The sequence below is a fragment of the Aegilops tauschii genome, chromosome 1 (assembly GCF_002575655.3).
Source record: "Aegilops tauschii subsp. strangulata cultivar AL8/78 chromosome 1, Aet v6.0, whole genome shotgun sequence".
NCBI lineage: Eukaryota > Viridiplantae > Streptophyta > Magnoliopsida > Poales > Poaceae > Aegilops > Aegilops tauschii.
In genome coordinates, this window is record NC_053035.3 from 414,479,002 (window position 1) to 414,504,024 (window position 25,023).

General features: G+C 44.4%; 2 protein-coding genes and 1 non-coding gene across 8 annotated transcripts; 1 reads left to right on the forward strand and 2 right to left on the reverse strand.

Moving 5' to 3' along the window:
- Positions 1 to 121: 121 nt before the first annotated feature.
- On the forward strand, positions 122 to 8,852 carry LOC109763927 (probable NOT transcription complex subunit VIP2). 6 transcript variants are annotated; one of them, XM_020322807.3, is made up of 17 exons: positions 122 to 281; positions 3,572 to 3,676; positions 3,999 to 4,050; positions 4,174 to 4,328; positions 4,415 to 4,451; positions 4,575 to 4,772; positions 5,466 to 5,678; positions 5,765 to 5,866; positions 6,326 to 6,411; positions 6,492 to 6,566; positions 6,720 to 7,145; positions 7,220 to 7,272; positions 7,346 to 7,387; positions 8,020 to 8,164; positions 8,249 to 8,327; positions 8,444 to 8,548; positions 8,628 to 8,852. In XM_020322807.3, exons 2-15 carry the CDS (start codon positions 3,659 to 3,661, stop codon positions 8,324 to 8,326), a joined length of 1,680 nt encoding a protein of 559 aa, XP_020178396.1. In that variant the 5' UTR covers positions 122 to 281; positions 3,572 to 3,658; the 3' UTR covers position 8,327; positions 8,444 to 8,548; positions 8,628 to 8,852. The 6 variants fall into 6 exon arrangements, with proteins under 6 accessions (XP_020178396.1, XP_020178394.1, XP_020178392.1 ...); XM_020322805.3 differs by having other exon boundaries at positions 131 to 281; positions 3,999 to 4,086; XM_073499705.1 differs by adding an exon at positions 2,896 to 2,956 and having other exon boundaries at positions 221 to 2,744; positions 3,999 to 4,086; positions 4,415 to 4,772.
- LOC120973088 (small nucleolar RNA snoR35) lies at positions 4,009 to 4,086 on the reverse strand. Its single transcript, XR_005767209.1, has one exon. It is a non-coding gene; the product is annotated as a small nucleolar RNA snoR35 (small nucleolar RNA).
- A 13,298-nt stretch (positions 8,853 to 22,150) lies between the features above and the next one.
- Positions 22,151 to 22,525, reverse strand: LOC109763935 (peroxidase 2-like). Its single transcript, XM_020322815.1, has one exon. The coding sequence runs from the start codon at positions 22,523 to 22,525 to the stop codon at positions 22,151 to 22,153; it is 375 nt and encodes a 124-aa protein (XP_020178404.1).
- Positions 22,526 to 25,023: the final 2,498 nt, after the last annotated feature.

Here is a 25,023-nt window from a genome sequence, read left to right on the forward strand (position 1 = left end):
GGGCCGTGTTGGGCCGACGAGTCAGAGGCCGATGGACCCCTTTTCGGGCGTATGGGCGGCTTGGTTGGAATGTTTGCTTACCAGGCCGCATATGGGCCGTTGGTTAGGGCCTGATGAAAGCGGACGCGCACCGCCGTCGCCGCTCCGTTCCCCATCCGTCCCCCCTCCCCCGGTCGCACTCGTGCTGCTGCTCCACGCATCGTCGCCGACCTCCTCCACCGCCGCGGCGCCTCGACGCGGGGAGATCCGCTCGCGGGGCCTGGCCGCCGTCACTTCGTCAGGTCTCTCCCCCTCCAGAACCTTCAGCTAGAACCCTCTTCCCCTTCCCGTGGGCAGGATAGCGGTGGCCGCCGACGTGCGGGCGCGGGGCTTGGCGGGGCGGGGCGGGGCTCGCTTGCTTCTGGATCCCCGCCATTTGGTCTCGCCTTCGGTCGTGGGTTCGCTGTGGGGTGCGGTGGCTTTGGAATTCCAGTAGATTCGATTTTGGCGGTGGGGCTTTTCGTGCCGCTGGTCGGATGCCGGGACCAACCCTGGATTGGGGCCTGGGGAATCTGAGCTGCCGATTGCTTCCGTGCTTTTCTGCGTAGCTTGATATTTTTCAGCAATCTGTTGGAGAGTGTGGGTGACTGTATGCTCGCGATTGCTTTGGTTCTCAGCAAGTAGGTTTTCTTAGCTGTTTTTGTGCTATAGCTGTGATTGGGAGCTTGTGAGCTTGATTCAAGCTCGCCAGCATGTCACATATTAGCTTCGGCAAGCTGGGTGTGCATTGCCCTGTTGTCCCTGTTGTTGTGGCCGTAAATTCTTCTGGATGGAACCTTTTGCCGGTCGGAGCATCATAACCAGAGTGCTAACTTTTTCCCCGAAGTAGCCGGAACAAAATTTCTGCTCTCAATGTATAATCCAACTGGTGACCAGCATTTTGTCGTCGGTTTTGGTATTACTGCAACCATGAAGCTAGCAGAGTTAGGTTCATAGTTTAGCACATGATACAAAATAGGGGTAGCTTCAGATTTCAGATAGTTGTGCAGAAATTTTTTTAGCTTGTAGAAGGAGATAAGATTGACAAGAAACTAGCCAAATCATGTGATGCTCCTAATTTACTTGGATTCTCTTCCCTTTTTTTGATTTCAAAATGCTGCATTATTATCTCTCATCATAGAAATATGCCACAACGAGACAAACCAAGCATGAAGCCTACACACAATGTTTTCTATTCCAGTTGGCATATAGATTATTTAATTTACCATGTTGTACACAAATGGAAACACACATTTGTAGCCATATAGGTAAGAACCTAAGATTCGAACTACAACTAGCCTTATACTAAGGATTGTTGTACTTTTGCTGTTAAAAGGACAGACCCAGTGCATAGAAGCTCCCACACAAGGTGGGGTCTGGGGAGGGATTATAGGAACTTAGTCTTACCCCTGCAAAGTGCAATGCAGAGAGGCTGGTTCGAACCCAGGACCTCTTGGCACAAGTGGGGAGGACTTCACCCCTGCAAAAAAGGATTGTTGTACTTTTGCTGTTGACCTACTCAAAACCGGTGCTTGTGGAAGATGGAACAACTGGCAGTGAACTAATCAATGTAGAAAGCATTTTCCTCACTTTTATTTGCACATCAATCAGTTCAAAGATAGGATAACCATGTTGTTTTGCGATTGCCTATGGCTGAGTACAAATGTGTGATCTGATAGAAAAGTTGACATGGCTTTGGTCCCTTAATAACATAGTTTGGTTAATGTGTCTAATGACGATCGGATGGAAGGAAGATGAGTGTTGCAACATGGCATGTTGTGATTGTACATGCAGGCCCCCATCATTGGAAGTTTCCAATCAATGTGGAATTTTTTTAGCTCTTTTTTGTTTTTCTCGTTTAATACAGTTAAATTTACCATCTCCATGATTAATATCAGTCCTTCAATCACACCTCTGTTCCTTACCAAACCTGGTCAAATAGAAAAACCAGACCCTTGATTTGAAGTGGCCTGCATTCTGGCCTATTGAGGTTCCCTGGAGAATTTTCCTTGTTTTGTTCCCAGAAATCTATTAGAGGAAGTAGGCCACCAGCTGCAAGCCTGCATCTCATGCTAAACCAAAATATTATATTGATTTGAAGTTTTTTGGGTCGTGGAGTCGGGTCGAGTCTCCCTAGCCCTGATTATTCAGCGACTTGTTATGGCTAATAGCCCCAAGTCGCCGCAACTAGTCAGGGGAGTTTACAGAGAGGATGAGACGATGTTGAGGGAAAGTTGCAGTTGGGGAGGAGCTTGATTTTGAGGTCAAGGTGGCATGAAGCTCCTAGGCAAGGTCTCAGCTGGGCCTCGGAGGAGCCGAGTTGCTTCAGCGTAGGAGGAAGATGGCCCCAAGTTGATAGGGTTAGGAGCATATTTGGCCCATGAAGGCCCATTTGAAAACCCTAGCTTTCTTGATGTATCTAGACCGTCCATACTTATCCAAGCCATCTGTACCGTCCATGAAGAATAGAAGAGTGGTAACTGCCCAGCAGCGCGTGACCAGGACTATACATAGCCGCCGCCAGTGCAGATTCCTTCTTTCTTCCCATACCTTCTTCCCTCTTACAAGTTACAACACACCAGCGGCAGGGTAGATCGGTAGCCGCCGGCGGGGTAGATCGCTAGCCGGCAGCGGGGTAGATCGCTAGCCGGCGGCGTCAAGGAGATTGATTTCTCGCCGAAGACCTCGCCGGCCTCCGAAACCAGCACACAAGCGTCTACTGGGGGGTGAGTTGCATGACTTTATCTGCTAGTTGAGTCACCGTAGCTAGACTTCGTCACTGATTGGCAAGGCGATTAGCCTGCGTCTCATCGGTGATTAGTCGGCGACTCAAAACCTTGTATTGATTTAATACCGCAACGGTGTTTTCATGTCTAGATTTGGAGGGGCCCATAAATACGAGGATCATCTGAGGCAGTGGAACATCATAATGCTATAAGTTTGTGCTCTTCCGGAGTGTTTGTCCTAGACTTTGGTGTATTGCAAGTTTTAGTCATGGCCAGTATTAATATTTTGTTTCTTCCATTCAGTACTTTCTTTGTCGAATATATTTTGTAATTTTGTAGAACTTTATGAATCCTTTTAGATATTAGCTAGTGGCTTGCTTCTAGGTGTAAACTTGGAAATAATGATGGTTTATCCTTTGGATCAATCTTCCTTCTGTGCTTGTCCATTTTGGAAATAATCAGAATGCTAGTCGTAATGTTCTAAATACCAAACAGGTTTTGGAAATTGCACACAGCCTCATTTGTTTTCTAGATTGATTCTCATGTTTTTTCTACCCTCCTTATTGTGTCATCTTGTTAACTGTATTTTGTAAAATTGTGCAGTGTGATAGTTTGTCCTGCATGACTGCAGTTTTTTAGAATGCAGTATATATAGAGCCCTAATATCTTCTGACTAGTTAGTGTTTTGATCTTGAGATTCAACTTTAGGTCATGTGTTGCGTTTAGCTATGTACTTATTTCATTCTGGTTTACTATAAGCATCCTGCACCTCTGGAAGGACCCCCGATATTTATTACTTACATATATTATCTCTTCCTGGACTCCAGATTGGACCGATTATCACTCAGTTGGGGAAATAACGGAATAGTATTTTGACTTCCTGTTGCCTTGATCGTTCTTTGGGCATCATCACAATGTCAGGATCACTGAATGTATGCTTCCATCTTTCCTTACTTAATATGGTTACTCATTTTCTCCCTTTCCTATTCAGTAAATCACCTAACTCCACCTCATTTTGGCTTCCACTTCCATATATTGCTTGAGCTAATATGTCGACTCATTTAACCTGTCTGTTTTTAGACATGGTGTTGTCTTTATGTTATTTATTACTCCTTGCCAAGTTCCTCTGTCTCAAAAAGTGGACAGAATAGCTTTAATCGTTATCAGGGTTCATTGTCCACTTCTGTGTAGTGATGACAATGGCTAGCTACGTTTTTCAAAAGGCCTTTGGTTTATTGTCATTACCTTTTGCAGTCAAATATTGGTGGGGATTCAACAGGAAGGCCATTCACATCAACCTTTTCTGGTCAGTCTGGATCATTTCCTAATTTCCATCACTCTGGTTAGTATAAATCTTACATATTTGTGTAATCCAATAATCATCTTCGAAAGTATCTCATAAAGCTAACTCATTTGAACTTCTTGGAAGGCTTGCATAATATCCACGGAAATCTCAATCTTGCATCACTATCGCCAAGGAATGCTTCATTGTCAGGTATTCCATCCCCAGGTGTTCAACAACCTGGGGGCAATATTTCTGGTAGCCGGTTTCCTTCAAATAACCTTCCAGTGTCCATGTCTCAGGTTTGTTCTCCTCTTTTTAAGTCCACAACATGTTAATATCATGCTGAGTGTTCTATCACTTAACTAATTTTCTTGCCCTTCTGTAGATTTCTCATGGCCATTCTGGGATCAGCAACAGAGGAGGTATGAATGTTGGGGGGAATGCTGTATTTAGTAGTAGCATGAATGCTATTGGTGGTTCAGCACAAGGTTTATCCTCAAGCATGGCTAATGTTGGTAATCGAAATTCTGCTCCTGGGTTGACAGCTTCTTCAGTTTTGGGGAACTTAGGCCCACGGATAACAAATTCTGCGGGCAATATAGTGGGTGGCAGCAGTATTGGCAGAAGCATAAGCTCAGCAGGAATGTCCATGCCTGGTATTTCATCCCGTATCAATTCTAGCGGCAACTCTGGAAGTGGGGCTCTTAATATCCCATCCAATCGACTGAGTGGTATGCATCAAGGTACATGGTTAATTGTTAATCTTTATTTGTTCTTTCGAACTTTTCGTGCTTCTTCGGCGAATATCTATTCTCATTTTTTTCTTTCTTGCTGGCTGAATAGTGAACTGGTGTGTGTTTCTCTCTTCCTGTGGCTGAGGTTTCAGTATATTCGTCGCGCCCTGCGCTTGTGTGGATGGCTTCTAGGCTGGGGTTGTTTTGTTGTGTCGGTTGCAATTTCTGTCTTGCATTGATTGTGGTCTTGTCTTGAGTTGTCAGATGTTTCAGTCTTGTCTTAGGCTTGTAATTGTTTGCTTTCTATCAATGCGTTGAGCTGCAAGCTTTGCATTTTTTTAAGTATAGGGAAGTGGTGTTGTAAGGTACATTTCAGTCATATGACAGCGTAACTCTCTGAAGTGTTATGGATTGAACTTCAATGTGGCTCAATTTGATTGGAAATTGACACGGGGAACTGAGTTTTCACCTATTGCATTCATAAAGCAGTGCCACCACCTTGAGGTTGTCTGCCTTGGTTGCCCACACTAGATTATACGTATACCACTACCAGTGGAAGCAACTAAACTGTATATACAACTACTGGGTTTATTAAGAGCTAGGAATTTCTTCTCTCTTGGTGTAAGGGGTGTGGGGCAAACTGACCTAATGGATTTTTTATTTTGTAAAAAATAATGAGTCTGTTTAATTTTTTTTCACCAGCGTCGCCACAGTTCATGAACATTCTTGGGAGTTCTTATCCAACACCTGGAGGAACGCTATCTCAGAACCAAGTTCAGGCAGGAAACAATTCTTTTAGTTCTTCTGGAATGCTACATGACGGAAACTCTGGTGACAATTCTCCGTTTGACATAAATGATTTTCCCCAGTTAACTGGGCGTCCTAATTCTGCTGGAGGTGGTCAAGGGCAATATGGTAATGCTACAACACTAACAAAATCTGCAATCTTTAGTGCTTTGATAATGTCAGGTAACTAACTTTTCATACTTTGTAATTTGAAGGGTCACTGCGAAAGCAAGGAGTAAGTGTAAATGCCATTGTGCAACAAAACCAGGAGTTCAGCATTCAGAATGAAGATTTTCCAGCTTTACCAGGATATAAAGGTATGTCTCCTCCATTGGTAGTCTCACTATGCACGTAGTGGACAACTCTATAAATCTTGATGAGATTAACTCTCTGTTTCTTGTTAGCTTTTAGCCTTTTCCCTTGTAGTAGTATTTTTTATCTTGTTGTTACTGTTATCTGGAAAAGATAATGCTTCATGTCTTGTCAATTCCTTCACTATTTTCTTCTCTATTAACCACATATCATGGTTCAATCTTCTTCTCAATTCTTCATCTGGCATAAGTTTATCCTTCTCTCGCAAGCTGGGGTAGTAAACTTTCATCAGAGATTTGTATTCACGTTATATGTATTGCAATGTGTTCTATCGAAGTTGTTCGGCTAAATTCATATCATGGCAGTTATTCCTATCATGTTCCTTTCTGCTGATTACTTCTGGGCAAACCGCCTGCTTTTATTTTCTGGATATTACCTTATTGTATGTTTCTTTGGAATATAAGGCAATTCGTCAGATTATGGTATGGATTTGCATCACAAGGACCACCTTCATGAGAATGCAAATATTATGCAGGCACAACATTTTCCTGTGAGTTCATGTTGTTCTATCATTTCATCCGAGGCCAGCCATACCTTCTTATTCTTAAATTCTCACATATGATTCTGCAGATGGGTAGATCATCTGGCTTTAATTTGGGAGGTAGCTATCCACCCCGCCAACAACAGCAGCAGAGCACTACTTCGGTAAGCATACTAGCATTTTTTTCATGTAGCCAGCACATATTTGGGGCTGACCACACCACTCTTAGAAGTTAGGATACACACATTTTAACCCTTTTCATGTGTCTGCTAAGCTTTTGACTGTGGATTGTTAACTACTATGATTGTGTTCATTAGGTTCAAAATGGTCTTGATAATATTGGGCTAAGGCCGATAAATTCTCCAAGTCCGTCTTCTAATTCAGGGTCTTATGAGCAACTCATCCAGCAATACCATCAACCACAGACTCAGAATTCACTTAGGTCGCAGACGTCTTCGGGCCAACAGCCATCTAAGGATCAGAGTCAAAAGTCTGCTCAGGGAAAAGAAACTGTGCCAGACCCATATAGTTTACTTGGATTGTTGAACTTAATAAAATCAAAAGAGCCTGGACCAACAGCTCTTGCTTTAGGGCTTGATTTAACTACACTAGGGCTGAATTTGAACTCTCCAGATTGTCTTTGGAAGACATTTGGCTCTCCATGGTCAAATGAACCAGCTAAAGGAGAACCTGATTATCAGATCCCTGCTTGTTATTCTGCTGAGCAACCTCCACCACTGCAGGTAAGCTGCTTCCCATTTGGTTTACAATAGCCTCTTGAACCCTGACATTTCATATATTTTTTCTCCATCTGCAGCCATTCAATTTTCCAAAGTTTCACCCCTTGACACTATTCTACATCTTCTACAGGTATATTGAATAGAATGAACTGTGTGTCTGGTTTTACTAGCCTATGTATTATTTAACTTTGCTCTTTGTGCAGTATGCCGAAGGATGTTGCTCAGTTATATGCCGCGAATGAACTGTAAGCACAAACCTGCACAGTTGTTGGTATCTCAGCAGAATACTATTTTAGTGGACCTTCATTTGCCTGCTGTTCACACACCCTACATTTGTCAACTGTTTTCATGTGTTTGCTCTTTTGTAGTACTCCCTCCGTTTTTATTTATTCTGCATATTTGCTTTGACTGAAGCCGCACTTTATAAAGTTTGACCAAATGTATACAATAACAAGTTTATAGGGTAGCCAGCTATTGATGGAATTACAGCTAAGAAGTTTCTTGAAAAAAATATAACTAGAAGTCCTTTATGCCCTTTTTCCTTCACTCCATCCTTGGTTGTACAACCTCCCTCAATTTTTATGACCCCCTGGATCTATTCCTTCTGTGTCCACGTCCTCCGCCTCCTGCTGGAGCTGCATCATCTTGTTCATTATTGAGAATAGGCCTCTTCTCACACTATACCAGTTCTTTTCACATTGTCTAATCTTGACACTCCAATCATGCTTGGACCTATCTTACATATAACAATATTTATTGGTCTATTCATCACTTTTTGACCTTTAGTTGTTTTCTCATTTTCCCACTATTTTGAATCGAAATGGCCTGGCTTGTCAATGTCAAATGACTCAAATTTCTGATTCCACCTATTTTCCAGATATAACAAAGGGTGGTTTTACCATAGAGAGTATCGTGTGTGGCTCACACGAGCTTCAAATGTGGCGCCTCTTGTGAAAACTCCACTGTATGAACGAGGATCCTACATTTGTTTTGATCCCAACCTGTGGGATACAATTCAGAAGGTTTCATCCGAACAAGAACTGATAGTCTTTATAGCCTGATCGCACAGCTGGGAAAGTAATCTGAGCATTTCTCGTTGATTGCAGGACAACTTTGTGCTCCAATATGAATCTGTAGAGAAGAGACCTGTCCTCCCTTCCGCCAGCCAAAATGTTAGATTATAAGGTCAGCACTTGGATTTCCCGCCTCCCATTCATGTATTATGTCCCTAATGCCGCAGTTTCATAGTTCCATGTACGTAGGCCCGGCTTTTCTGACATGCTACCAATTTTTTATTGCAGCTGTTGTACTTCTTCTGTATTAGAGAATGTCGTTTTTCTTCATCCGGATCAGTACCTGTTATTATCATAGGATATAGGTGGCGTACATTTGTGCAAAATGATTCTGTAAGTTCATCTGAATACTCTTGTTTGTTTGTCAAGATTAATTTACTTTGTGGCGCTGAATTTTATTTCGTCTGGGCAGGACTTGTGTGCTGTTCCGAAGAAGGAGCTTCTCTGTGTTGGCTGGCAGCCCTGATGGTAGCTTTAGACATGTAGCCGAGGAAAATGCTCCTCATTAATCCGTTGGCTGTAAACCAGTAGGTTCAATTTGGTATTGTTGGCTGTAATTGACTTGAGTCTTTTAGCTTTCGTAAAATTCAGACCTGTACTCTTTATCTATGAGTTAATTACCGGTACTTTGGATTTACATCGTGCCCCTCGTTTTTAATAGTCTGGGAATGATGCTCGTGATTTGCTTGTCACCGGTGACTGACAGTACTACTACATGTGAACTCACCCATCTGGTGAAGTGTGTGAAGGTTCACAAAGTGCACGTGTACAAATCATCCACGCACACCTACCCTGGATTCAGACGTGCAAAGCCCTCACTCCTGAACCCTAGCAAGTGTTGGGCCGTGCTGGCCGCACTTGATCACCACCTCCACACATGAATAGTCGAACATGGTGACCTTGAAAACATCCGGGGCAAGGACCTTGAAGGTGAAGAAGTACCCGATCTTTAACTTGTGAGCTATGGCGAAGCCGGGCCATCCTTCATCCATCGCCACCCTCTTGTTGACATCCTAGAGCCTTGTGAACATTTCATAGCCTCGTCATCCAAGAGCGGCCATTATTTGTCCTTGGAGAGATCTCCGTTGGGATGGTGCCTAGGTGCTCCATGAAGGTATCAGGGATGGGAAGTAAATCCAACTTCGTCATGGAAGTAGCCAACATTTGTCGGCCTCCCTCGACGCCTCTTGAAGGTGTTGCCTTCTGCTACATCCTTGCCCTTGGAGCAGCTCCCCTCAACAACATTGCCAAAGGCCAACCTGTCGGCAGAGCACTTCAATGAAGAACATATGACCACTGTTCAAGTAAATGGTGATGTGCACTGAGTTGTGTAGGATCATAGCAATGTGAATGTGAGTGGTGATGTGTACGATCATAACAATATGCATGTTAATGATGATGATCTTCACTTTTCATGTTGTCATGTAGAAGGGGAGAGCTGGTACAAGGATCAGAACTACAATGTTTAGAACCAACCCTCGTATCAACGATCACCCTAAGACACTGACTGCACCTCAATAAAGATCATTGCTCAACACAGTACCACATCTAAGCCTATATCACACCGATCTCCCCCCAAATCGAACCGAACTAAGCCCAAATCAGATTGATCTTCCCCCAAATATAACGGATCTCCCCCCAAATCTAACCCTAAATAAAACCCTAAGTTGACACCCAAATCAAGAGCTAACTCGAGCCCTATCAAATCCTAAATCGCACCAAATCGAAACCAAATCGGGTAGGGGGAAGGGCTTACCACCATTGATGAACTGGAGCTAAAGCGCTTGTGGATGGTCATCGCTGGTGTCGCCGTCCAGATTTTCACGCCTCTGATGCTCGACATCAAATTTTTCATGCCGCCGATGCTCGTTGCGAGAGTGATAGTGGAGACAAGCACTAGTAGAAAACAGGGCTTTCGTTCGGGCATGGCAAGCCCATTAGTCCCGGTTCAGTCACGAACCGGGACCCATGGGGGCATTCGCCCCGGTTCGTGAGCCCAGGGGGCCGGCCGGGGCCTCGTGGGCATTGGTCCCGGTTCGTATGGAACCATTTGTCCCGGTTCGAGGCACGAACCGGGACTAATGGGCCTCGCTCCTGGCCCACAACCATTGGTCCCGGTTCTTGGCATGAACCGGGACAGAAGGCCCGGATTTAGTACCGGTTCTAGCCACGAACCGGGACAAATGAGCTGCCTATATATACCCCATCGCCGCAGCAGAGCACTCCACAGTGCTCTGTTTTTTCTGGCCGTCGAGGGGAGGGCATTTGGGTGCTCTAGCTCACCTCCTATGCACATGAGGTGTTCGATGAAATGTCTGAGCCACACTAGTTAATCTTTCTCCTCTCGAAACTCGACCTCCGAGCTCCATTTTCCCCGATATTTGTCTAGGTTTAGCGGTCCGTCACGTCTCGTCCCTGTCTTCACCGCCGTCGATCGCCCGCGCCGATCTCGTCGCCAGCACCACCGTGGTGTGCCTCTTGTTCTTATCTTCTTTCTGAAAGAAAAAAAATTCTTACTTCAGGTAGATACTTGTCTAATTTTGTTACTTTTATTATTCCTTCTTATTATATAGTGCGATGGTTTTGGTATCCGCCCCCGTCGGCCCTCGTCCCGTCTATGATTCGGATGTGGTATATATTATCTTTTTATAACATTTGGTTCATTTATTGTTTATGACAATTATGCCGACCAACGTGACATAGATTTTATTTATCTAGGAGGTGATTGAACCGGAAATTCCAACCGACCCTATTGTCGAGAGGTTAAATTTAGTTGAAGAAGAAAACAATTACTTGAAGGAAGAAAGAAAAAAATTGAGGAGGAGAAGATGATATTGGAGTTGCATGTTGCGGATGTCGTCGATGATCACAAGATCAAGATGGATGCAATGCGCTTGAAGATTAGAAAGATTAGAAAATTTGCCATTCATACCGAGGCTTGGTATCATTATGCCGTTGGATCAATTGTTAGCTTGGTTGCGATTATGATCGCATTTGTTTTCGCATTGAAATGTTTTACATAGTTTCAATGTATGGTTTAATTAATTAGATGCTCTGGAGAGCTATATGTTGTTAGATGAGAACTATGTATGTACTTTGGTTTTAATGTGATGATGAACTTCTATTAATTTGGTCACTTAATTATCTATTCATGATGTTCTGTAATGGTTTATGACACACTTAATTATATATAATGCACGCAGATGAACCGGCAATGGATGTACGGTGACAGACACACCTCCGAGTACATTAAGGGCGTGCATGATTTTCTCGAAGTGGCTGAGGCAAACAAGCAGAATGGTTTTATGTGTTGTCCATGCCCTACATGTGGGAATACGAAGTCTTACTCTGACCGGAAAATCCTTCACACCCACCTGCTTTACAAGGTTTTCATGCCACACTATAATGTTTGGACGAGGCACGGAGAAATAGGGGTTATGATGGAAGACGGCGAAGAAGAAGAGGACGATGAAAACTATGTGCCCCCTGAATACGGTGATGCTGCAACGGGGGAAGCTGCTGAAGATCAAGAGGAACCAGACGATGTGCCCAATGATGCTGCAACGGGGGAAGCTGCTGAAGATCAAGAGGAACCAGTGCCCGATGATGATGATCTCCGCCGGGTCATTGTCGATGCAAGGACGCAATGCGAAAGTCAAAAGGAGAAGCTGAAGTTCGATCGCATGTTAGAGGATCACAAAAAAGGGTTGTACCCCAATTGCGAAGATGGCAACACAAAGCTCGGTACCGTACTGGAATTGCTGCAGTGGAAGGCAGAGAATACTGTGCCTGACAAAGGATTTGAGAAGCTATTGAAGTATTGAAGAAGAAGCTTCCAAAGGATAACGAATTGCCCGACAGTACATACGCAGCAAAGAAGGTCGTATGCCCTCTAGGATTGGAGGTGCAGAAGATACATGCATGCCCTAATGACTGCATCCTCTACCGCGGTGCGTACAAGGATCTGAACGCATGCCCGGTATGCGGTGCATTGCGGTATAAGATCAGACGAGATGACCCTGGTGATGTTGACGGCGAGCCCCCCAGGAAGAGGGTTCCTGCGAAGGTGATGTGGTATGCTCCTATAATACCACGGTTGAAACGTCTGTTCAGAAACGAAGAGCATGCCAAGTTGATGCGATGGCACAGTGAGGACGGTAAGAAAGACGGGAAGTTGAGAGCACCCGCTGATGGGTCGCAGTGGAGAAAAATCGAGAGAAAGTACTGGGCTGAGTTTGCAGCTGACCCAAGGAACGTATGGTTTGGTTTAAGCGCGGATGGCATTAATCCTTTCGGGGAGCAGAGCAGCAATCACAGCACCTGGCCCGTGACTCTATGTATGTATAACCTTCCTCCTTGGATGTGCATGAAGCGAAAGTTCATCATGATGCCAGTTCTCATCCAAGGCCCTAAGCAACCCGGCAACGACATTGATGTGTACCTAAGGCCTTTAGTTGAAGAACTTTTACAGCTGTGGAATGGAAACGGTGTATGTACGTGGGATGAGCACAAACAGGAGGAATTTAACCTGCACGCGTTGCTGTTTGTAACCATCGACGATTGGCCCGCTCTCAGTAACCTTTCAGGACAGACAAACAAGGGATACCACGCATGCACGCACTGTTTAGATGACACTGAAAGTATATACCTGGACAAATGCAGGAAGAATGTGTACCTGGGCCATCGTCGATTTCTTCCGACCAACCATCAATGTCGAAAGAAAGGCAAGCATTTCAAAGGCGAGGCAGATCACCGGAAGAAGCCCGCCATGCGTACCGGTGATCACGTACTTGCTATGGTCAATGATTTACACGTAATCTTTGGAAAGGGTCCCGGCGGACTAGCTGTTCCGAATGACGCTGAGGGACACGCACCCATGTGGAAGAAGAAATCTATATTTTGGGACCTACCCTACTGGAAAGACCTAGAGGTCCGCTCTTCAATCGACATGATGCACGTGACGAAGAACCTTTGCGTGAACCTGCTAGGCTTCTTGGTCGTGTATGGGAAGACAAAAGATACACCTGAGGCACGGGAGGACCTGAAACGTTTGCACGAAAAAGACGGCATGCCTCCGAAGCAGTATGAAGGTCCTGCCAGCTACGCTCTTACAAAAGAAGAGAAAGAAATCTTCTTTGAATGCCTGCTCAGTATGAAGGTCCCGACTGGCTTCTCGTCGAATATAAAGGGAATAATAAATATGCCAAAGAAAAAGTTTCAGAACCTAAAGTCTCATGACTGCCACGTGATTATAACGCAACTGCTTCCGGTTGCATTGAGGGGGCTTCTACCAGAAAACATCCGATTAGCCATTGTGAAGCTATGTGCATTCCTCAATGCAATCTCTCAGAAGGTGATCGATCCAGAAATCATACCAAGGCTAAGGAGTGATGTGGCGCAATGTCTTGTCAGTTTCGAGCTGGTGTTCCCACCATCCTTATTCAATATCATGACGCACGTCCTAGTTCATCTAGTCGACGAGATTGTCATTCTGGGGCCCGTATTTCTACACAATATGTTCCCCTTTGAGAGGTTCATGGGAGTCCTAAAGAAATATGTCCGTAACCGCGCTAGGCCAGAAGGAAGCATCTCCATGGGCCATCAAACAGAGGATGTCATTGGGTTTTGTGTTGACTTCATTCCTGGCCTTAAGAAGATAGGTCTCCCTAAATCGCGGTATGAGGGGAGACTGAATGGAAAAGGCACGCTAGGAGCGGACTCAATAATATGCAGGGACGGGCATTCTTGGTCTCAAGCACACTACACAGTTCTACTGAACTCTACCTTGGTAACCCGTATGTCGATGAACACAAGAACAGTCTGCGCTTCAAACACCCGGAGCAGTGTGACGACTGGATTACATGTGAACACATCAGGACTTTCAGCAGTTGGTTGGAAACACGTCTCAGAGGTGACACCACTGTTTGTGATGAGTTGTACTCGTTGTCCAGGGGACCATCTTCGACTGTATTGACTTACAAAGGATACGAGATAAATGAGAATACATTTACACGATCGCCCAAGATCAAAAGAGCACCAACCAAAACGGCGGTGTCCGCTTTGATGCAGCAACCGAGAGGGGAAAGGACACATATTATGGTTACATAATGGACATATGGGAACTTGACTACGGACATGATTTTAAGGTCCCTTTGTTTAAGTGCAAATGGGTCAATCTGTCAGGAGGTGGGGTACAGGTAGACCCACAGTACGGAATGACAACAGTGGATCTGAACAATCTTGGGTACACTGACGAACCGTTCGTCCTAGCCAATGATGTGGCATAGGTTATCTATGTGAAGGACATGTCTACCAGACCAAGAAAAAGAAAAGATAAGGAAGCGAATACATCATACGATGAGCCAAAACGCCACATAGTTTTTTCAGGAAAAAGGGACATTGTGGGAGTGGAGGGCAAGACAGACATGTCTGAAGATTATGAAAAGTTTCATGAAATTCCTCGCTTCAAAGTCAAGGCAGACCCAAGCATCCTGATAAACGATGAAAATTATCCATGGTTACGGCGCAATAAGCAAATGACACAAGCGAAGAAAAAGTGAAGACTTTCTCCCGCAACTATTATGATGATACCATGCCAACTTTGTAACAGACGAGTATGATACCATTGTCCGTTTTGTACACGAAGTGCATCTAGTTTTTGCCGTAACCCTCTCAACTTTTTTGCACATGCTATGTGGATGAAATGATGATACCATGCCAACTTTCAACCTTTTCAGAGTTCATTTGAAATGCTTTTCAATTTTAGGGTCTTATATCTTAAAATAATTAGTAAATGCATGAAAAATGGTACATGAAAAATAACAAATAAAATAAATAAGTAATTAGGAAAAAATAAATATAAACTTTATTAAAATATATAAGTAGAAACAAAATAAAATAAAATTTAATAAAATTTATGAAAGTAAAATTAACAAAGTATTTTCTGTTCAAAACATTATAAGAAACCTATAGTATTATTGAAACTGAAATCATATAAAATTGATGCAACTAAAATTATCGAAATATTTTCTGTTCAAAATCATTAAAAGCAAAAAGAATTTTCATAAAGAACTTTTTTTGATAGAAACTTTAATAAAAAAAGAATTATCATAAAGTAAAATAAATAAGTAATTAGAAACAAAATAAAATAAAATAAATAAGTATTTTGTTGTAAGTAGAAACAAAATAAAATAAATAAAGCAAAAAAGAAAACAAAAAATGGGAAAAAATAAAAAAAATGCCACCTACTGGGCCACCAAAGCTCTGGGTATATAACCAACACTTGTGAAAATTTTTATCTTCATCTCGCAGTTGCCCCTGACGACCCCTCGACGACATCGACGCCGCCAGGCTGCCCCGACACCGCCCGCCGCCCTTGCCGTCGCCGTCGCCCGCGCCCATCGTCGCCGTCGCCCGCGTCCTCGCCGTCGCCCGACGTCGTCGCCGCGCGCCGTCCCTGCCCCGACGCGCGCCGCCCCTGCCCCGCGCCCTCGCCTGTCGCCGTCGCCCCGCGCCCTCGCCGTCGCCGCGCCCTCGCCCGACGCCGTCGCCGCGCGCCGCTCCTGCCCCGATGTATTTTTTAGATATATGTATTTTTTTTATGTATGTTCATATATGTATGTATGTATTTTTTTACATGTTTTTGTATGTATGTATGTATTTTTTCAATTGTAATGATGTTTTAAAAATACATATATGCAAAAGTTAGATTTTTAGAAAAGTTTTATCTATATATGTTCTCTGAGTGTGGGTACTGTCATGAAGTTGGAGTAATTTTTGTGGTTGTAAAAGAGTTATAAAAATTTAGAATGTGCTAAATATGTCAAAAATGTTTTTTTGTTCATAGAAAGTTTTCTGTTCATATACAGAAAGTTTTTATATATGACTATGGATATATGAGCAATGATGATCCATGGATGTATGCATTGATATATATGAGAAACGATGTTCATAGAATATTTACCAAGTATATATGTATTTTTGTTCATAGCATTTTTTTCCATTTATATATGCATGTCGCTATAGATGGATATATATGAGAAATGATGATCCATGGAAAAGTTTTATATATGCAAAAGTTACATTTTTAGAAAAGTTTTATATATCTAGCTAGGAAAGGAAGAAGAAGAAAAAGAAGGAGAGGAAAAACGAAAATAAGAAGAGGAAGAAAGGAGAAGAAGAGGAGAGGAAGAAGAGGAGAAATAAAAAAGAAGAGGAAAAAAGAAGAAAAAGAAGAGGAGAAGAAGAAAGGAATAGAGGAGAAGAAAAAAAAATAGATATTCTATTTTTTCTTCTTCTCCTCTATTCCTTTCTTCTTTTCCTCTTTTTTTTCTTCTTTTTTTCTTCGATCTTCTCCTCTATTCCTTTCTTCTTCTCCTCTTTTTATTTCTTTTTTTTCTTCAATCTTCTCCTCTATTAATATCTTCTTCTCCTCTTTTTATTTCTTCTTCGTCTTCTTATTTTTTATCGGATATGTCATTGTCGATATACCCCGTGTCCCGATAACTTCAACACGAGGGGGGGGGGGGTTCGACGTACCCCCTCCCCGATAACATTATTTTCCCATGTATGTATGTCGTCGTTGTCGATATAACCCCCTCCCGGATAACTTCGACCGTGATAACTTATACCACGGGAGCACCCCCCGGCCCTCTCGCTCGACCAAAACTCTCGAGGACACCCAAACCCTAGAAAAAAAATGATGTCGGTCTCCTACCCCCTCCCTCCGCGCCCCTACCCTTGAAGCGTTGCCGAGGCCACCCCAAACCCGGAATAAGCTAGGTCTACGTTTGCACTAATATATCCACCTGATGTCATGTTTGTGTAATAATTGCCATGTTGTAATATTTGCAGAAACAATGGAGCACGGACGAGATGAGGAAGCAGAAGAGGTGTTGGGGGACATAATCTTAGCCGGAGGTGATATCTTGTCGTATCTTAACGACAATGATGGTCTGAACAGGGTGAAGAAGCAGGCTACGGTGATCGAAGAGTGGAGGAGGAAAGACATGATTATGATCGCTCCGGTGACCCAATGCTGGTGCAAGAAGGAGCCCGTGGTGACGGCTACGGTGACCGAATAGAGTCCGGCCAGGTAAATATATTAGTTAAGCCTGTGCTGACTAGCTAATTGATGCATTCATTGTTTTGGTATGTACACATATTAATTAACTCTCGTCTTTCTTCTTTTTTCTAGCCCTCCGGATCGAGCACAACTTCGGTAAAGAGACGAGGCCCGAAGAGAAAGTTGCGCTCGGATGAAAGGTTTCAGATCACAGCAATCGCGCGCGACGGCCAACCGATTGAACCCATCCGGACAAAGGATGCATTTGCTGCTCACTGCGGGGTTCTTGTTAGGGACAAGATGCCGATCAGCATCCACCAATGGTATAAGCCTAAGAAGGAAGACCCTGAGGTGTCTTATGTCAATGATATGCAGAAAGATGATCTTTGGACTGAGCTAAAGGCAAATTTCACCCTACCGCCAGAGGAGGATTCGGAGAAGCCAGTTAAAGAACAATTAATCAAGTCTCATGCTCTTAAGAAGATGGCAGGCCTATTCAGGAGGTGGAAGAATGAGCTGAAAACGTTTGTCGACAAAGAAGAGACACCAAAATTCATCGGCCGGTATGAGAAGATCAGAGATCACTGGCCCGCATTTGTGGCCCACAAGACATCGGAAAAGAGTAAGAAGATGTCAGCGACAAACAAAAAGAATGCTGCGAAGAAGAAACTTCACCATCGCACGGGGTTATGTGGCTACCTCAAAGCCCGGCCTAAGTGGGCCAAGGCTGAGAATGATCTGCTTGATAAAGGGATCGAACCACAGACAATGAACTGGCCAGACCGTTGCCGGACTTGGTTCTTCGGGGCTGGTGGAAAATTGGACCCTGTATTAGGGAGGTGCGTTTGCACGGACGAGCTTTTGAGAATACCAGTCAAGAGGCTTCAGCACCATATCGATGCAGCGCAGGAAGGGACGTTCGTTCTAGACAGAGAGAACGACGAGTTCACAATGGCCCTCGGGAATCCTGAGCACCCTGGACGGACACAAGGCACGCCAGGCTCCGTTCCATGGAAGGCTGGTTTTCCGGACGCAGGCGGTTACAAAAGCCCGGAGAGGAGGAAAAAAGTGGAGCAGACCCAAATTCAGAAGCTGCACGAAAGGGTTCAAGCGCTAGAGGAACGAGACGGCAATCGACATGCCGAAACTACCCCCGAAGCTACCCCGCCATCTCAGCGGAGAAGCAGCGTGGCTTCCACCGAGCTGCTTCAGCCGGAGCATGTCTTGACGGCTCCTGCTAGCTACCCCGTGGATGCTATCACGGAGTCTCAACATTGCCACCTTATGACGCAATGGCAGAACTTCAAAGTCAAGGCGGCTATTGGCTCTGTTTCACCTCCTGAACCCGGCGCAACCTACCACTGCCGGCCGATTTCAGAAGGATATGCTAGGGTGATGGTGGATGAAATAACGGAGGGATTTGAGAACCTCCAGCTTGACCACCCTACCGGTGAAGGGGAGACTCGGCTAGGTTCTGCTCTGAAGACTCCATGCCTATGGCGGAAGGAGCTCATCAACCTTCCGAACTGGACGCCTCCGGCGAGTAAGGGCACTCCGCCTCCTCCTCCGGTGAGTGATCAGGGCACTCAACCTTCTTCTCCGGCGCGTGGCGGCACTCCGCCTCCTCCTCCGCCTCCTCCCGGCGAGTGATCAGGGCACTCAGCCTCCTTCTCCAGCGCGTGGCGGCACTCCGCCTCCTTCTCCGCCTGCGCCGGCGCGCCAGAGCAGCCAACCTCCTCCTTCTCCGCCTCGTCAGCAAGGGCGGAAGAGACCCGCCGCCGCTCCGGCTGCTCCGGCGCGTCATAGTCCTTCTCCTCCGCCTCGTAAGCAAGGAAAGAAGACATCCACAACCACTCCGTCTGCTCTGCCGGCGTCTAGCAGTATAGCCAGAGGCGGGAGGCAATACAGATTCGGTCCTTCTCTGAAGACTCCAGAGAAGTTACCATACGAGAGGACCAAGGAGGAAACCATGAAGATCGTGCGAGCCGAAGTGACGAACTTCTTTGAAGGGGTGAAAGCAAATAAACATCCACCTCTGGAGGAGAAGGTAGATCCGGTGAAAGCGAAGCGCACTCTGGCTGCCCTGACAAAACCACCAAAGTCTCCGCCGAAAGGCAACTATGAGCGCATTATTGCAAAGACATTTGCCGAAGCGGAGCGGTCGGGAAGTACTGTCAGTGATCAAAGGTTAAAAGAACGATGAGCTGGGAAAAAAATTGCCCAGCTCGGCGAACAAGCAAACCAATCGTGCCGCCCCGCTCAAGGTGTATAGCGACATCGTCGCCAATGATCCGAGGATGGTGCCTGGTTATAGCAATCTTGGAGATTACCTGCCCGACGATGTACATTATGATATCTTGGAGGTGGACGAACACAAATACCATTACGGGAAGCCTCTCGTCAAAGATGAAAGACCTCTAACAACGATGATGCGAAGATTACATGATTGGTACATGAAAACCTGCAGAGAGTCTGGGGGGACGAATACTTTGACGCTGAGAGTTAAACCGGAGCATGACCTCGTTGGAATTGAACTGTTGAATGTTCCATTTGAAGAGTTATTCCAGTTTTTCAATCAAAAGGCCCTCGATAAATCAATGATCACTTGCTACTGTCTGTAAGTAGTACTACTTCTGTTGTTAAGTCTCTCTATATAGGTCAGCTCTTTCATTGCATGTATTTATAATTATCCTCACTATATTATGCAGATTGAAAATCACCGAATTGAAGAAAAGACAAATCGGTGATATTGGGTTCATTAACACAAATCTCATAGATGCAACTGAGGTTAAATATCATGCCGAAAATACCGAGGCCAACTTGCTACGATCGTTGGTAATAAATGAAAACAAAGATATAATACTCTTTCCTTACAACTTCAAGTGAGTGTTACTGTCTTGTGCATATTCGGTTTCCCTTATTAGTCCAGGTTATAGTAATGTAATTGATGACTTATGCATGCGTGCGCAGTTTCCACTATATTCTCTTAGAGATTAAGCTTGAGCAGGGAGTAGTAACCGTCTTAGACTCGAGCCGAAAAGATCCCCAGGACTATGCGGACATGACTCAAATGCTCGAGAAGTAAGTTAAATCGATCATTATCCACCATATCAGCAACTTTGTTCATTTCCTGATATCTAGTAATTGTTTTCTTTGTCTGGCAGGGTTTGGAGAAAATTCACCAAAAAGGCTCCGGGACTGCCGAAGAAGCTGCAATTTAAACACCCGAAAGTAAGTACTATAGTAGCATGTTCCGCGCATCTCCTAGTGATTCAAGCGCTAGTTTCATCAATACCATTTAGCATGCTTGCTTATCAGTTTGATTGACCTCTATTTCTTGTAAAGTGGTTGTGGCAGGAACCCGTGAATAATTACTGTGGATACTATGTTTGCGAGTCCATCCGCTACACGACCTGTGAGCGGGGCTACTCTGACGAACAATATGAAGTGCGTAAGCAATAATATTCACAATTTTATTTTATTACCATCATTTGTGTTGAGTTTCATTTATTCATATATATATGTATTGACCCCCTTCTTCAAATTAGATTTTTCGGATGCAAGATGAACTCCTAGCACCAGATCGTATGCGAGCAATTCAAGAGGAATTGGAGGCATTCTTCCTTGACCACGTGATCGCTGAAAACGGAGAATACTATGTGGATCCTGTGTTTTTACAATTTAATTAGGATATTATATTGTAAGAGATAATTATTGTATATATATGTAGCCGGTAGTGTCGGATAGATATACGAGAACTTGTTGTTCGACCAATCTCTCGGAGAAGGAGAGGTGCTCGATATCACTTCTCTCTGTATGCATATGTTCATGACGATCTTCTGTTTTCTTCATTTGATTACTAGCTAGCGTGTCTAGTCCTCTCCATACGTATATAGTACGTAGCGTCGACCAAGCACGGAGATAAGAGAGGACACTTCTCTCTATTAATTAGCTAGCTAACACAATATATGAAACACCTACCCCAACCCCCCCCCCCTTTAAAAAAAAAACAAAAACCCCAGCCCCTGAAATGCTGACGCGTGGATGCCTATTGGTCCCGGTTAGTGCCACCAACCGGGACCAAAGGCCCTCCTGCCTGGGCTCGCCGCACCGGCCACGTGGAGGCCCATCTGTCCCGATTTGTGTAAGAACCGGGACTAAAGGGTTAGGGCATTAATAACGACCCTTTAGTCCCGGTTCAAAAACCGGGACAAAAGGCCCTTACCAACCGGGACAATAGGCCCTTTTTCTACTAGTGAAGGGAGAGTGAGCGATGAGGGGATTTATAGCGGGCTTTCACGGAAAACCGCAACGTCTCCTGCTCATCCACACGTGTGCAGCTGCGCGCCCTCGCTGCGTTCGCTCATGCCTAACTCGCTGGAAATGGTCGATTCAACGGTTCCTCGAGAGCAAGTTCTGGGCTGTTTTGAGAAGCGTGCTATGCAGGCCCAGCCGACCGCACGGGTATTCAAACAGGCCAAATTTAGTCCCCCATGGCCTAGGTGTTATCCGAGCAACCAATCATGCCCTTAAGTTTCCAGAATTTGTGCATTTTCCAGTACTTTGTTTTGCAGCTGCATTCATATTTTTCCTATTTCTGCACTTCTATTAATAATCTTACGACTAAAAGAGACCCTGAAAGATGAGAATCAATCTAAGATGTCCAGTTTAGATCCTTTATCTAATACTTTAAGAATATATAATACAACAAACTGCAACACCAATAAGCAGCCAAAGAATTTGGACACAGTCAAAACAACCAATTACATGCATAACATTTTAACAAAAATCACAAGTAGGTGACCTCAGACAGTGCAAAACCTAAAGCGCACAAACAAATTGACGCGACACCTTGATGATTCATGGATTGATCAGTGGTCGACAACCCTGCACTTCCTCCTGATTTTGCCTTGGTAGCCGGTCTTCACTTCGATGGCTCCCATCTTGACCGTGGCCTTGTTAAACTTCTGCTCCCACTGCCTGGGGATGTTGGTACTGTCGCGCACCATCTGCGTCGTCGCCAGCGTTGTAAGAAGGGTGGTGTCCGACGTGAACAACACTTTGTGCGCGAGGACATTCTTGTAGACGAACTTCTTGACCTCGTCCCTCACGATGGCCACCACGCGGGGGCATGTATTCTTTGTAGCAACCCACCTCCAGGCCATGGCACGCCGCCGGCACCAACAGCAGCAGTAGTGCAGTACACATGCCAGCGCAACAGAAAGCTTACGAGAAGCTAAGGCCATTGTCTGTCTTCTGTCTTCTCAAGCTAGCTCTTAGTGAATTTAGCCGATGTGAACCAGAGAGCGTGTGATTTTGATGTGGGCTATAGGAGCAGATGGGATGAGGTGATGGAATGTACTTTGTATGTGCACTTGATAAGATAGCAACTTGACATTGTTAGTTAGATGATATGTGTTCATGCACATGCATGTCAATTAATGGAGTAATAATTGATCAGCGTGCACTGATCTAGCTGATATAGAACATGGAGGCTGCTGGAATTAGCTTAATGTATAGCTGTGTGTTTGTTTCTTCTTCTTTGAGTGGTTTTTCTCTCTTCTTTACAAATTTATCTTGTACTAATAGTGCGGTTAATTTGCAGTGCGACAGTGCACTGCCACCTAATTGCTAGTAGGCAATACAGTTGGCGATTATATGAGCATCAAGCGGGATTGAGCTGATAGAACTTTGGATCGGAGTAGGCTAGTAGATCCGGTGAACCTACCTTGTGCAACAGTAGATGAACTCGAGCTGGAGGCCATCGTGGTGCTGGGGCGCACGGCGATGGCAGAGAGTGGGCGAGGTGGTGGAGCTTCCCGTGAGCACCGCGCTAACCCTAGATCGGTAGGGATTGTAGGTGGGGATTGCGGCAGCGATTAACCTCGTGAATAGCGCCCCGGTCCCCACCTCTGTTTATATAGCGCGGGTCACAGGGGCCCACCAACCATGGTTTGGTTGGGCGCCCCCGATCAGGGCGCGAGTCAAGGGCCCGTTTGACCCGTTGGGCTCGAACGGGAGAGAGATCAACTTAACATTCTCCCCCTTGATCTCGACTTTACTTTTAACTTTATACTTTCTAGTTTATCTGTTTCATCACATATTGGTACATAGAGCATGTTTCATCGTCACGGCTTAATTGCCGTTAGAATCATACAGCTACAACATACTTTATGTTCAGAAACAAATTCTGTTCCTTTTGGGCCTATCCAGGAATCATAAGGCTTTCCCTTAAACCCATGCCGGCTAAGTGTTCCTTGAACACATTGGGTGGTAAGCCTTTCGTTAGCGGATCCGCAAGCATATCCTTTGTCCTTATATGCTCGAGACTTATAGTTTGATCCTGGATTTTATCTTTCACAACATAATACCTTATCTCTATTGTTTTGGCAGCATTACTCGACTTGTTGTTGTGAGCGTAAAATACCGCGGGCTGGTTGTCGCAGTACATCTTTAGTGGTTTGTGAATACAATCTACCACTTTCAAGTCGGGTACAAATTTCTTTAGCCATATCGCCTGCCCCGTGGCTTCGAAGCATGCTATGAATTCTGCATACATCGTGGATGATGCAACTATCGACTGTTTGGAGCTTTTCCATGAAATAGCTCCCCCAGCGAGGGTGAATATGTATCCTGACGTGGATTTTCTATCATCTCTGTCCCCCGCAAAATCTGCGTCTGAATACCCTTTTATCTCTAGGGAATCACTTCTCCTGTATATTAGCATGTAGTCCTTCGTGCCTTGTGCATAACGCAATGCTTTCTTTACCATCTTCCAGTGCTCTAGGCCTGGATTCTCTTGATATCTACCGAGTACCCCGGTGATAAAAGCTAAGTCAGGGCGAGTGCACACTTGTGCATACTGTAAGCTGCCAACTGCCGAAGCATATGGTACTGCTTTTAGTTGATCGATCTCATACTGGTTCTTGGGGCATTGAAATTTCCCAAAACTATCGCCCTTGACTATTGGAGCAGGTGTGGCTTTACTCGCATGCATATTATACTTTTTAAGAACCTTTTCTAAATATGCTTGCTGAGATAGTCCTAAGACTCCATTGTTCCTATCTCGGTGAATTTCTATGCCCAAAACATATGATGCTTCACCAAGATCTGTTATGTCAAAATTTGAGGATAAGTATTTCTTTGTTTCTTGTAGTAGACTAACATCACTACTAGCAAGCAGGATATCATCCACATACAAGATTAGGAAAATATATTTCCCATTTTTAAACATTGCATAAATGCAATTATCCTCAATATTTTCTTTAAATCCAAAACTTTTAATCGTTTGATTAAACTTTAGATACCACTGCCGAGAGGCTTGTCTTAATCCATAAATGGATTTCTTCAGGCGGCATCCCATATTTTCCTTGCCTTCCATGATAAAACCCTTGGGTTGTTTCATGTAGACCTTTTCTTTTAAATCACCATTGAGAAATGCCGTCTTAACATCCATTTGATGTAACTCTAAATCAAAATGAGCAACTAATGCCATTATGATTTTGAAGGAATCCTTACATGAGACTGGAGAAAATGTCTCATTGTAATCTATCCCTTCTCTTTGTGTAAATCCTTTTGCCACGAGTCGTGCTTTATACTTTTCTATATTCCCTTTAGAGTCATACTTAATTTTGTAGACCCATTTACAGCCTACTGTTTTGGCTCCTTTGGGAATTTCCTCTAAGTCCCAAACATCTTTGGAACTCATTGATTTCATCTCGTCTTCCATTGCCTTCATCCACTT

Bases quoted from the DNA above. Each gene is read 5' to 3' on its own strand.
- LOC109763935 (XM_020322815.1), bottom strand. From the start codon at position 22,525: ATGGCCTTAGCTTCTCGTAAGCTTTCTGTTGCGCTGGCATGTGTACTG.
- LOC109763927 (XM_020322803.3), top strand. The intron at 6,567-6,719 runs GTAAGCATACTA...TGTGTTCATTAG, and splicing joins AGCAGCAGAGCACTACTTCG to GTTCAAAATGGTCTTGATAA. The intron at 7,146-7,219 runs GTAAGCTGCTTC...CTCCATCTGCAG, and splicing joins AGCAACCTCCACCACTGCAG to CCATTCAATTTTCCAAAGTT.